This window comes from Ceratotherium simum, chromosome 23 (genome assembly GCF_057802395.1).
Source record: "Ceratotherium simum simum isolate JZ-2026a chromosome 23, ASM5780239v1, whole genome shotgun sequence".
NCBI classification, from domain to species: domain Eukaryota; kingdom Metazoa; phylum Chordata; class Mammalia; order Perissodactyla; family Rhinocerotidae; genus Ceratotherium; species Ceratotherium simum.
In genome coordinates, this window is record NC_141922.1 from 46405856 (window position 1) to 46420113 (window position 14258).

General features: G+C 36.4%; 1 protein-coding gene across 3 annotated transcripts in view; it reads right to left on the bottom strand.

Moving 5' to 3' along the window:
- Positions 1-320: 320 nt before the first annotated feature.
- Positions 321-14258, bottom strand: part of SLC26A7 (solute carrier family 26 member 7) — a 139370-nt gene continuing 125432 nt past the window's right edge. For all 3 annotated transcript variants that reach the window (XM_087447684.1, XM_087447683.1, XM_004431160.3), the window contains 4 exons: positions 9556-9656; positions 4846-4900; positions 4657-4760; positions 321-3632 (listed from right to left, as the gene is read on the bottom strand). In XM_087447684.1, the coding sequence (XP_087303810.1) occupies positions 3597-3632; positions 4657-4760; positions 4846-4900; positions 9556-9656 (296 nt within the window). In that variant the 3' untranslated portion in view covers positions 321-3596. The remainder of the gene's footprint in view (positions 3633-4656; positions 4761-4845; positions 4901-9555; positions 9657-14258) is intronic.

A 14258-nucleotide genomic window follows, 5' to 3' on the forward strand; every position in this document is an offset into this window, starting at 1 on the left:
ACCCAAACAAATAAGAAATTAAAATATACACATTAATTAAAATTAGAACAAAAAGGATGTAAACCCGGTGAAAAAGGATTGTGTAAAGGTACTCTTGCAGTAAAAAGTGCCCTTATCAGCCTTCCATAAATTAAGGTACAATATCTCACAATCCTAGTTGAAATGTGGTAAGAACAAATTACCAAGAATAATGGATACTTCCAGGAATTTTCAACACAGAAGACTCGGTGGTCACAGAAGACTCCGAAAGCAATATATATTATTTGCTTTGCAAGAAAGTAAATACTTTGAAATAATAGACACAAATCCATTTAAGCATAACAGTTATCATATTTCAATTTATTTCTACGTAAATTTGTTGTTACATGCTGAGTTAGTACAGAGAATTATTAAAAAGATAATTAAATGAAAAATATAAAAAAAAATAGGTGCAGCATATTAGACTACATGATGTTCAACTAAAATCTCTGGATTGTGAAAGCAGCACTTAACTCCCTATTTGAAATCTGGCAACAAATTCATTGCCAAAAAGCATATTCTATATTGAATTAGATCATCAGCCACAAGAAAACAGAACATGCATTTCTGAGGCACATGTATGTTCAACAACATTTTGATATATTTTGGTAACCACTAAATGTCAAACATTACCCATACAGGAGTATTAACACATTAATGTTTTCACTAAAAGAGAAAGATCTCTTTCCTCATTACATTACACATTTATAGAAATAGAGATCTGTCAAATAAATTACTGCAAAGTAGTTCAAGTTAGACCTTATAACACTTGAATCATATAATCGGGGGTAAATAACCTTTAAAATGAAAGACAAATGGTAAAATTTAACGGCATTTAATTTGCATAAATGTAATGTTAACAGTCTTTTCCTGGTTACATATTTTATCGTTAATTTATATATGTCACTCTATTAGGTCCTTAACACTCTTATAGGTTAATTTTAATTTTTTCCAATTTTATTTTGCCATAATAAGTAATATGGAAGTAGTTTATCATATACAAAAATAAGGTGATGTCATAAAAATAATTCAGCATGACTAGAAACATTCTAGCATCAGGATCATATTATAGTTCTTGTGTTGTTAATGCCTACTTTGAAATAAACATTTATATTTTAGAATCTTGTGTGTTTATAACTCATATTAAACTACTGGGCTCCCAGAACTCAATTTCAGGGAGTTCCTCCAGGTCGACAGTCATTATGACCTTGATACGCAGGATAAGCATTAGAACAAAGGGCTATATATGGTGATGTGTTGGTCTTACTTTACTTTGAAACTAATATTAACATTTGACACCAAAGTTGTTGGCTTTTAAGTTTCATCCATTAAACTTCTACTATAAACACTGAAATGCACCGAATACATCTGCTCGGACAATACTGTGTCGGCTTTAACAATAAAATAGAACAAAGCATCCATAGATTAACTACAATGATTTTAATGCCATCTATGTTCCATAATCTCTAACAAATTAGAAAATGCCTGCAGTGCATGAATTTAATTACAGGCCAAAGTCTCATAGAAAAATATCAATTTATACATCGCAAAATATATTTTCTTTTTTCAACTCACGTTTATGTGCCAATGACCAATGGATTAGAGATGATGAATGTTACCACCATCCACCATGGGAATAATTTAATTGGACAAAGCAGAGTGAAATTCCTTTCCCTAAGGAAATTTTACCTCCAATTATTACCTCCACCTTTTCTTGGAACAGCATTTGATGGGAATGACAGTTGACCTCGCCACTTCAAGCCCAGTGAGTGATGAAGGGATTGAGGCTACCCGTAGGACAAAGATTATTCTTTGTTGTTCATGTCAAATAAAATTGAAGTGGCTGAGTTATGAGAATTTGAAACATTTATTATTTTGCTTTCATTTTATTACATGGTCCTACCTAGGACCTACTGTTAAAATTAAGAGCCAAATGAGGGCGCAAGCGGTTAAGTGCGTGCACTCCGCTGCGGTGGCCCAGGGTTTGCCAGTTCGGATCCTGGGCACGCAGCCACACACCGCTTGGCAAGCCGTGCTGTGGTGGCGTCCCACATAAAGTGGAGGAGGATGGGCACGGATGTTAGCCCAGGGGCAGTCTTCCTCGGCAAAAAGAGGAAGATTGGTAGATGTTAGCTCACGGCCGATCTTCCTCACAAAAAACAAAAAAAAAGAAAAAAGAGCCAAATGAATGTTTACCGTACATTTGCTAGGCACTGTTACATCATTGGTAGGCACTAGAATTTATTCTTACAGATGTCCACAGAAACACCTAAACTGTCAGTCTTTTAATTTTTTTTCAACCTACTACTCAAACTCACTTTAAAGTACTTGGCTTTTTGTTACACTGGTAATTTCTAGGACACTTAAACACCTTAAAACTTAAACATAATTATGTATCTACACCTATCTTTGAAAGTGAGATTTCTTAAGTGAATCAAATTGCTAGATAAAAATATGAAACTGTGTAATTGTATGTGATTGAAAATATATGTACAAGCATGAAAATAATAACTTATACAGGCCAGCCTCACCTGTGGTGTTTGTCAATTGCCCTGCTGGTTTGGTGGGTTTACAGATAATCACATATCCAAGCTCTCCTCTAATGAAAGAAAAAGAAAAACATACTATGGAGATCCATCTATCTACCTATACAGATAGAGAGAGAGAAAATGTAGTATTATATTGACTGTCTCTCTGAAGTAGAAAAGTCTCAAACTATTATAGTCAATCTTATATGGCAAAAAGCCATTCTACTGCTGGTATTTTCTCATTTAAAAATCATATTTTTGAAAAAATATAAAATGTGAAACATTCACATTCTTTGGCTCCAAGAAAACTTAAGCTGAAAACAGAGACTTTTACATGCAACATGGAAATTAGGGCTATCAGGTCTGAAGATCCCAAGCATTTCCAATATTCACAGCAAAAGAGAGCAACATCAAGAACTTGGTTTCACTGGGATACCAGTTGTCTTGAAAATATTCCTGAAGGTTTTCATGTGTGGAAATGTATGGAGAACAAGCGTTTCTAGTTTGTCTTTGTTTTTGTTTGACTTATCTTCTGTGAATTTCATGTCATATTGTACAAAGTAACATGTAACCTTATTGATGTTTAACGGCTTTTTTGGTAGAGGAAGATGCCACGTGTGCTAAGTTGTCTTTATGTATTAGTTATAGATGACCCTGGATTTTTACAAATGGTTTGCAAATGTTCCAAATCTCTTATAACAAAGTCTTTCTCAGTTTTACAAATTAAGTTACAACAAAGTAGAAGTAAAACAACACAAAATCCTGTAGTAAAGAGAAATAAATTCATTTTTACCTTTCAGTACACTAAAACTACATGCATACTGATTTTTATAAAACAACTATATAATAACCTGCTAAGTGAATCTGCTTACTAACAAAGATTAGAAAAACTTGTTGACAAATCTTGACCAGTGGCTAGGTGGTTGCTAAGTCACATCACACTTGTGGTGGAGGTCATCTGTAGGATCTAAAAAGGGTGTGCAAAATGCTGGAGAGTGGCTTCCTCAGGGCGGATGCTCAAGACAAGAGCTGTGCTGCCGCAAGAGGCTCTCAGACTTCACTGTGGTCACTGAGTTTGCCCCGATTCTGAAACAGAAGAGGAATAAACACGCACACGCCACTGACTCCACCCTTACATCGGTCCACAGTCAAAGAAGAGCAGTAGCTGAAGCAAGCCCAGTCAAGCTAAGAAAACGGGCATTCTATGAGGCACGAGAGCATAGCAGTCTACAGCTCAAAGTTCAAGGTCAGACTCCTGACTTTGCAACTAGCTCTATCACTTACAAATGGTATAACTTCCCTGGGCCTTAGTGTCCTCATTTCTAACAATAGGTTAAATAATAGTATCTTCCTCATAAGGTTGTGCAAATTTTGTGAATTAATATAGGTAAAGCTCTTAGTGTATTCTTGGAACATAATGAGCACTTAATACATGTTAGGTATACAGAAGCAATAATAGTAGTAATAGTAGCAGTGTTACTATTATTTTGTAAATTCATACTGTTCTGATCAAATATAATAGGGATCACTCGGGGAGGCACCACATGCTGTTCTAGGGATGAGGAAAGGCAAAATGATTCAAAACCAAAGAAAAATTGCAGGAAATCAAAGCTCTAGGAACAGTTCTAAAATGAACCATGAAGCCCAGTATTGGAAGATAACTTTGACACTTCAGATCATGTGAGTGCTGGGCTCTGCAAATAGTAATTCCAAAGATGGCAATATATCTTAGAGTCAAGGGTATCAGAGCAGAAAGAAGCTATAAGTCCACATTTAGAGTTTTTGCATTCGACAGAGGTGGATTCAAATCCCCTGGATAGCGGACCCTGGAAGAAGCATTTATTTTACAAGCAGGAGGTTTGCACTTAACAGGTGATCACCAAATCCTCTAAGCAATGACATTGTTGGAGGATCCAAATTAGTAAACAATGTTCATTAACTGGTCCAAAAAAGGAATGGAAACATTCCTTTACTTGTAGCAGAGGATTCTGAGGAGGGGGGACATTTTAATAGATTTTAGATGCCACCAGGGTAATAGGCCAGTATGAGAAATGCAAAGCCCTGATTCTAATTTTTCTTGTAACTCCTGCATGCCACTTGCTCAACTCACCTTATTTGAATGGATGTTACTTATTGCAGCAGATATTGATTCAAAAAAAACTGGTTTCTCTGAGTCTAGGTTTCCACGGTACTTCATTGCTTTTATCAAGGAAGCTACAAGAAAGCACCAGTGATATAAGGACACACGGAGCAGCAGAAGGATGACTGTCAAGGTTAGCCAGACACTCTTCTTCCTCACCTGTGCAATGGGCTAATGATACATCCACACTCTGGCTCTTACAGTCCATGTAAACCTGGAAGGATTAAAATAGCATACCCACAATTAATTAAGGATAGCTGTCAGGAAGGAATAAGATAGGCTTCAGAAGAAAGGAGAATTTCTAGTAAAAAAAAGCCAATGTTTCTGATTGTCAGACCACCAGAGGGAGGCATTGTCACACAGTCGGGCATACCCTGGCACACTCCTAAAAGAGGCTGTCTTAGCAAAGTAAGAGGAATGCAGCAGGGTGTTTGCCTTCTATGCAGACCTACTGCTTACTTTAATATTTTACAACAATTTCTGCGTCTTCATGGTCTCTCTAAATCCCATCCATGGAGAACCTCACTATAATCAAAGCAAAGTTTTATTGCCCAGCTTCCATTTTTAAAGGTCCATCAAGATGAGAGATCCTAACTAATTTGCTTGGCATACTTTAGGGTCTTGCCTTGTTTAAGTCCTAGAAAAGCTCAAGTAGGAACAACTTACTGAAGGCCCTGATCTTAAATTCACCCAGACCAAAGTCAGACCATGAACCTCAGTGAAAGTAAATCTGGAAGTTTTAGTGACAGTAGAATGGATTTGGTTATATAATAGTGTTGTATATTACACATATTATGTAGAAAGCAGCATTTACAACACATTCTAAGAGGATACATGATATATCCAAAAATTTCCCTTATATTCTTCCAGCAGTAAGCAATGCTCTTCATGTTAGAAGACTTGTGGAATAATAGGCGAGGTATCACTTTGAGCATAAACAAACAAGCAAACCAACAAATAATACATGGACTGAGACTTTGCCATTGAATAAATGGCTCCTTTCTTGTAAGTTACGATTATTTCAAGGTGACCTTTTAGTGTTTGACTTTTTCTTAAGCTCAGTGAAGCACAAACACATTGCTACAGGTGGTTTGTTGATGCTGATAAACATAATCTCCAGTTCACTGACCTTTCCAGTGTCCTAAGTAGAAGAATAAACAGAAGTCACTCCATTTCCTTCAACCTATAACTCCTAGGAGAATGTCTCATACTAAAGTGATTAAGAAAATAATCCAGAGAGTGTTATTAGAAAGCAGGAAGACATGCATGGCTGAAGAGACTCCGTGGGTCTTTATTCTGGAACCTCTTTCAGGGTGGCTGGAACTAAGAAATAGTATCAGTTGCAATGATATTATTTGCGTTTTAAGAAATGACTTTTGCAAAATAAGAACAAATAATAGAAGCTAGCATTATTGAGTACTTACTAATTTCTAGACACTTCATGTGCTTTATATGTAATACGTCACTTCTAAGCTTCACAACAACTTGATGAAGTGGGTATTTTTACTCTCAGTTTACAGAAAAAGCAAACAAATACTTAAGCCCAGATCACAGAACTAGACTTTATGGCTAATATTTGGACCCGGGGTTACCCATCCTTAAAGCCTATGTTCTTAACATACATCATAATTTACTGTAACCATGATGAAATAAACCAAATAGAAATTAAAAAGGAAAACTGACACAAAACGGCTGGTTTTGTATATACAGATGAAAAACACCAGGCCAAGGGCAAATGTCATTCTCTGCCAATTTAAAAATAAAATGCATCGGTTGATTTATTTCATCCTTCTATTGTGTAGTATTTTAAAACCATTAAGATGAATGAGAAAAAGCTCTTTCTCAACATGCCCAGTACCTGGATTATTTGGATTCCTCTGAATTTTCAACCTTAGATCCTAAACTCAGTGGGAAAAGTTAACAATTTTCTCCTCTTTTACTAACTCTAAGTCCTGATCTGCAATATCTAGAGACAGCAGCTAATAAATATTAGAGCATATTCAGAAATAAATTTAAGATACAATTAAACAAAAAATATACATACTGGCTTTTCCCAATAAAAGGACAATCCTAATCTAGTGTTTCTCAAAATATGATCCTCGGACTGCATGCTTCAGAATCACCTATGGTTGTTTAAAAGGAAGATTCCTGGGCCAGTACCGGGACCCATAAGACTGCATTTTATTTGATTTTATTTTTATTTATTTATTTATTTTTGGTGAGGAAGATTAGCCCTGAGCTAACATCTGTTGCCAATCCTCCTCTTTTTGCTGAGGAAGGTGGGCCCTGAGCTAACACCTGTCCCAATCTTCCTCTATTTTATGTGGGAATCCTGCCGAAGCATGGCTTAACAAGTGATGTGTAGGTCTGCACCTGGAATTGAACCTGCGAACCCCAGGCTGCAGAAGTGGAGTTTGCAAATTTAACCACTATGCCACCAGCCTGGCCCCAAGACTGCATTTTAAATGAGCACCCCAGATGATCCTTATGCACCAAGTTTAAGAACACTCTTCCAGACCTTGGAAACACAGAGTAAATAGAAATGCTGAACACAAGAAGCTCTCCAGCGAACAGGGTTTATTTGTTAACAGTCCAGATTTAGACGCAAGCAGAGTATGTAGGTTGAACCCTATGCCACATTGTGAAAGTTTTTATAGTGAACAAGAAAATAAAATCATATTACACAGGGAAAAGGATGACTTACCAAAAACAGCCACTAAATTTAAGGCCTACGATATTTAAAATTCAGTTGTTTTGCATAAATTTTTTTCTGAATACCTGCTAATTCTGAAACAAAATCACCCCCTCATTTTTACAACATGAATAAACTGAGATCCCACCAGGTTAGATGATTTCCCAACGCCTCACAGCTGGTGTCACTGAAGAGTGCTCTTCCGAAGGTGGCCCGCCACACGCTGAGTGGCTTCGTCTCCGCACGCACCCTCCTCCCTCACCCCCACAGGAAAGCCCCGCTAAAGCCGACCTTTGTACTCCCTTCACCGTGAAAGGTTGGACATTTCAAAGTTAAAATGTAAATGAATAGAGACACAGTTATACACCACAAGAAAACAATCAAAATCCACACTGTGAGACAATTTAAAGACTACTGATCTTAACTTTTTAAAAGTCAAAGTCTGATTTTGACTTCTAGACACGATGATTAACTAATACAAGACTATCCCATCCTCCATAAATAAGTAGACAACCTACAACCAGAAAAAAATATACAAACAACTGTTTTCAGACAATGAGAACAGGCAGCACAGGACTGGGTCCCCTAGAGCAAGAGAACTGACAAGAGATTCTCACATACTGAGGTATATGGGGTAACTGGTCAGGTACAAAACTGATTGGCTTGAACTAAAAAGCCTGACTATGGCCTATCAAACATACTTTGTACATCTGCTTAACCATTAAAGTAAAGAATGCACTCTCTTAAGATAAGAATGCACACTTCCCCTCCTACCCCTACTGGTAACACCCAGATCAGTCCCTTCCCTGGCATCACAGTCACGTTGACCTGCTAATTTGTAATTGAATACCTCTTTGAAATCTTGATAAAAATGTATCCTGGGTGTGTTTAATGCATGTTCTTTGTTCTAAAAAGATGTAAGACTGTACTGAAAACCATGCTTCTCCAGGACACTTTCTAAGCCCTTCCCGGGTTATAATCCCCGCTCTGGCTCAGGTAAACTCCCCTTATTTCTCTTACCTGTACAATGGTTGTCGGTTATTTTGCATCGACAGAATGAACGAGGCCAGAGCTCTGACCATCTCAGCTTTCTGCTGCAAAGCAGTTTCTGGGCCCCCCGGTGTGATGAGGTGGGACCCAAGCAAAGCACAGCGGCTTCAACGACAGAACTAGAGTTCACGAAGGATTGACTGGGTGAAATTTGTGGCAGAGAGTAATAGAAAGGAGAGACATATGCAGAGAAAGAGCTTCAGAAATTTTCACAGGTTCTGATTGAGTTTTTGGCTGAAGACAAAGCCACACATAGAGGGAGACTGCATGAGGCCAGGGTAAGAGGACCCCTGGGGAGCAAACACCCAAAGGCAAGGTGAGCTGAGCTCACACACAGAAGCTGGTGGAGGATTGAGTACAGTTGAAGAACAGACATTGTCCAATCCTCAAGACCCTCCCCCCATATTGAGGGGAGAAAACATGGAAATAAGAAAGGGGGTACATGCATTGTTGACTTAGTATTTACTCAAAAAAAAAAAAAAGGAGGAAAAAATTTCAAAAGTGTCTGAGTTTTCCTTGAATTGACAAAACTAGGTGTTCTTCCATCCATGGAAGTGGGGACTTGTGACTTATGTCAGTCTTAAAGAAATAAAACTCTGTTTTATTTTTTACACCCCAGGATCTAGACTCCATGGAGACCATGGGGTAGAGCAATAAGCACCATCCTTGGAGAGAATGGAGAAAAGCCCCTGCACTGGGCACTATTTTAGACAGGAATGGTATCAGGTCAAACTGTACCCAGCCAGGATGTGAGAAAGAATATCCTGCCATCACCAAGGCCACTTGCTCATGGAGGGGACGTTTCTCCTTTCTAGAAGTCTGTAAGCTGACTGCCCAGAATGTGCTATGCATACTACATCTCAAGTCCATATTCCATTCTTTCTACTACCCTATGTGAATACCCCCACCCCTGGCCCCCATACATACACACACTTAGAAGCTCGATGCGATCTCCTGAAAAGAAATCTACAGTCGTGGGAGGCATACTATGTCCTGTGGAGAGAATGGGTGAGATAGGTACTGAAACAAGCAGGGTCAAGACTGCAGAGCTGAGAGAGTGGCCGGTGGAAACCCCGTTCCTGAAGAGAAGAGAAGGAATCAATCCAAACGCAAGCTGTGTTAAATACCTCAACAAGCATGGAGACTCCAGAATAGTCAAAAAAGGTCAATCCACTGCAATCCAGGATTAAAGAACACTTCCCATTCGGGCAGGGTTGTGAAGCTTCTTCTGTAGAAGGAACAGACAGGAGTTAGGGAGAATTCTTAGAGATTTCCGCTGCTGATTTTGTTGAATGGTGGGAAGATAACAGTGGCCTCATGTTTAGTAAGATTAACTTCATACAATTTTTAATTTTTATACTTTTCAGTTAATTACCAATTATTTCTGAACTCTTTGATTTTTGATTATTCAAATGTTATTTATTATTACATAATTATCTGAAATAACATTTGAATAATCAAAATAACATAACAGAGAGGAATATGAGATAGATAGGTTAATTACCAGTATCATTTCACAGAGAGACAAAGGGAAGCTCAGCAAGTACAGAAGATTTTGAAAGGATACCTGGCAAATTAGCACCAAACACAGACTAGAATCGAGGCCTCTAGACCTTCTCAATGGACTTCTCTCCACAATATCAGTTTCCTTCAAGGGTGTGCCCAGAGGTAGAGCCCCGTGTTGTCGTGCCTGAAGCTCATATAGTTTTGGAGTCACGCTTGAAGGAAAAGATTCCTTGCTGGAGCTTGTCCCTTCGTGTTGGAAGGGGTCTATGTGAGAGGCCCTAAAAATTAAGCTTCATTTGGTTCATGGTAAATCTGCCTCTGAATAAGAAAGGGGGTACATGCGTTGTTGACTTAGTATTTACTCAAAAAAAAAAAAAGGAGGAAAAAATTCCAAAAGTGTCTGAGTTTTCCTTGAATTGGAAATTGAGTTTTCTTGAATTTCCTTGAATGCATTTGATGGGAAAAAAAAATTTTTTTTTTTTACTTAGGAGTTCACGACCTCTTTTTCACCCATGTCCACAGTGCCACAGTTTCCTCATGTGAAATGACATATTTCTAAACAGTGACAGGCCACACCCAAAGTCCCTCTAAGGAATGATGTGGCTCTCAGAACAGACCACATAGGCTAAGATTCCCTCACCATTACAAGGCAAAGTCTATCAAATAAACTCCAATTCATTAATTATTATGAAATTCTCTGAAAAAACAAATTCTTAATTGGAATAGATTTGCCATTTAAAATGTCCACGGTTTTCCCCTAGAGTGGCTGCAGAAAAGTGGGAATATGGTTGTTTCTCAATTAGCATTGAAGGGAAGTACAAGGGAAATTGTGTATTTTTTAAAAACTGCTGCATAGAGGTAAAAACAGGTGAGCAGAAAATACAGAATCAATACTGAACATTTATATATAGCAGTAACTGTTAGGAAAAGAAGAAATGCTACAAAGTAATTTTTAATGTATTTGAAAAGTAGTATTCAGGTATAGGATTTGTTTCCAAGTTTCACCTTTACATCTATACTCATATTTATTAATTGAAATGATAACTATAGAGCATGTATTGTACTCAAGAAATTTTTTGAAATGTAGCGAATGATACAAATGTGAGTAAGATCCTATTCTTTTCTTCTAGGAGCTTATCCTTGAGTGCAAGGATAGGATTGTTACATAAATAACATATGATTAAAACCGAAAAAGAATGGGAATTTTTAAGGAGAAGTCTTTTGGAGTGATCAGGGAAGTCTTCATGCAAAAATCTTGAAGGATATATACAATTCCAAAAAGTAGAAATGATATGGAAATGTAAGCATTCCAATCATATGGATGGCTTTAATTGAACACTAATGATAATTTGAGATCTCAAACTCCTCCTGCTCCCGTTCAACCAAAACTTATCGAGGATCTGCAGCATGCCAGGTACTCCAGTAGTGCCTTCTCTTTCCTTGTTTCTCCCATGGGAAGCAGGGCTAAGCAGTAAGTACAGATTCAGGCTATGCTACCATTGGCCTAAAATGGTAAATTAGAAACTCAAACAAAATGGAAAATCACCACAACGTAGCTCATCCACTGACTACTCAGTAGTAATCATTATCACTCACTATTTGCCTAATTAAACACAGAACCTACCTCTACTATGCAAGGGCTACTATTTATATCCTTGGATATAATGTGCCCCTGCTCATTCTCAGAGATAGGAGGGGATTAAGATCACAGGAAAAAGAAAAATATGTATTCTAAGCAAAGATAAACAGTGGAATGTTGATTGGTATTTATTCCTTCTATTGCCTAGTCTCATAAATACACACACACACAGGTTGGCAGTATATTAATTAGTTTATAGATACTTTTGTTCCACTTTGCTTAGAGTTATAGAGACAGAATTACTAGATTAACATTAAAAGAGTTGCTAAGACCTTTGGCTCATTATTTAATCTGTGACATGTATTTCCTTACATATATTTTATGATTTATAAGTATATTTTCATCCAATTGGAAACATTATATTGAATTTTCAGAGTAGAAAAATCTCTAACAATTAAATATCAGATAAAGCTTTCTTAGAAAAGTTCAATAATTCATATGATATATATACGAAATATATATATAATGGATTAGGTATTTTCTTACAAAGTTAGATATAAAAAGTTTTAGTAAGACTTATGTTTGCAATGTACCATGGAGTTCAATATTTGAAGGGTTCCCATATGGATACTTTTGAACATATCTGTTTCAGAAAATAAAATTTATCTGATTTCTTTAAAGGCGGTAGCGGGTTAGAGCCAGCTCTGCCAGCTCTGTTGACATCTTGGAATCAGTCACAGTAGAAATATTTACACCATGGAAATGGATAAATGCTACAAATCAGTGAGTGCTTCTCTACCACTCCATGCCATATTCTCTACTGTGAGTTGTGTTAAAGATTTACCAGCACATCACTACTTAAAGGTGAATATTCTTGTTAAATATAAAGAAAATAATCAACCAGTAATTAAAAAAAAAATCCAATGGCTTTGATTAAATAAATGACTTAAACCACTGACGTCTTTAGCAAGGATCTCAAAATGACAGTGATGATACAATTTGATATCTAAATTAGTAAAGTCCTTTTTTCCATATGCTTATACAGAGCTGTTCTTACAAATGACATATGCTTTTTATAATACAGTACATATTTCAAAATAAGCTACAATCTAAAATTTTTTGTCCAAAAATTTATGTAGAAAAACTTAATATTAATATTTAATGCCCCAAAATTAAAAGTTAAAGAAATTATGTATTTTCCTGAGATCTTTATGTCTATTCTTTATTTACTAGAAAACATAATTGTCACTGGTAATATCTACATGAGAGGCTTGGTAAAAGGAAACTGTAATCTGACAAAATATTAGCAATTGTTTTATTTAGAAAACGTCAGTGCTTTGCTTTTCCTGAAAGAAGCTACATAAGTTATTATCTGTAACTAAACTACACAGCATGAGTTCTATCACCCCCATTTCTTAGCCAGACACACATGGCTAATCAATCATGGTGCTTTTTTCCACTCAGGTCAAAGAAAACCTTAGAATTTTTATCAACCCAGTGCTTCAGGGAGCCACTACTAGTTCATAAGAAACTTATTTGTCAATCTGAACTTAATCTATGGATACGTTATTTGGAGAGATTGATCACTGGATCTAAATAACTAGAAAATGGTGGTAAAAAGGTACAGAAAATTCTTTAAGAAACAAGTTTTTTTTTTCTTTTCTATCCTATCACATTTATTTCACTTATAAATTATACTTGACATTCTCCATATTGTCTCGTAATTATTTCATAATTTAAGTGGTGATAGATTTGTAACTATGAAAATGTTTGCGTTTTATCAGAAGTGATACAAAAATCCCCTGTCCATTGTTTCCGAGTGTGCTTGCTTTGTCCTTCATATTTACATCAGAGTTTCCTCTTTCCTGTTCCTTTAATCAAAATATGTGCTTATTTTCAGATTATCCAAAACAAAACAAAATTTAAAAAACCAAAACAGAAGAATTTGGCCTTGTAGTTGTGGATAACAACTTAAGTAAGCTATTTTAATAGAAGCAATTCACGAATGTCTTTTATGAATAAAAAAGACATCCTTAATGGTAAACTTACCAATTCATTCAAATAAAAATTTAAATACAACGGACATTTCTGAAATCTTCCCCAAAATAACTGAAGTTTTCTTTTATCCAGTATCCTCTCAGTTCTGTCCCTGTACTAATTTTATGGCTATAACCTTGTGTTCTAAGCTTCTAAGTAAATCAACCAGAGCAATAAAAATCACATCTTCATAGAAAAGAGTCAAGTGAATGCAGAGCTAATATCCTGCCTTAAGCAAAAAGCAAAAAAGCAAAAAGAGGTAAGCTTGGAGCATATGCAAAGGAGACAACTAATCTATACCCAGTGGGATGTGGTAAATGATGGGCTTTATCTACAAAAAACAACATTTCAGAAAGAAATTAACCATCAGGTGTGGGTGGGCAATTAACTCCAGACTGTGGAAGGCAGCTCTTTCCTGTAGAATATTCATTAACTCCTTTAATTAAAAAGAATTCAAAGTTGCATAATTTAGGAGTGCTTTTCATATACTTCAAAAGGTTCTTGATAGTCTGTGAGTCACTCATAATTTTTTAAAAGAAGGCATTTTCTGTTGATATCAATTAACTATTCAGAAGCAGGTTTACATCTCTAATTTCCCAAGAAAACAAGGAAATAAGAAATATTTAGGACAAACCACAATACTATCTTTGGAAAACATGTGCACACACTATTGAGCATCTCATTCATTCATTCATTCATTCATTCATA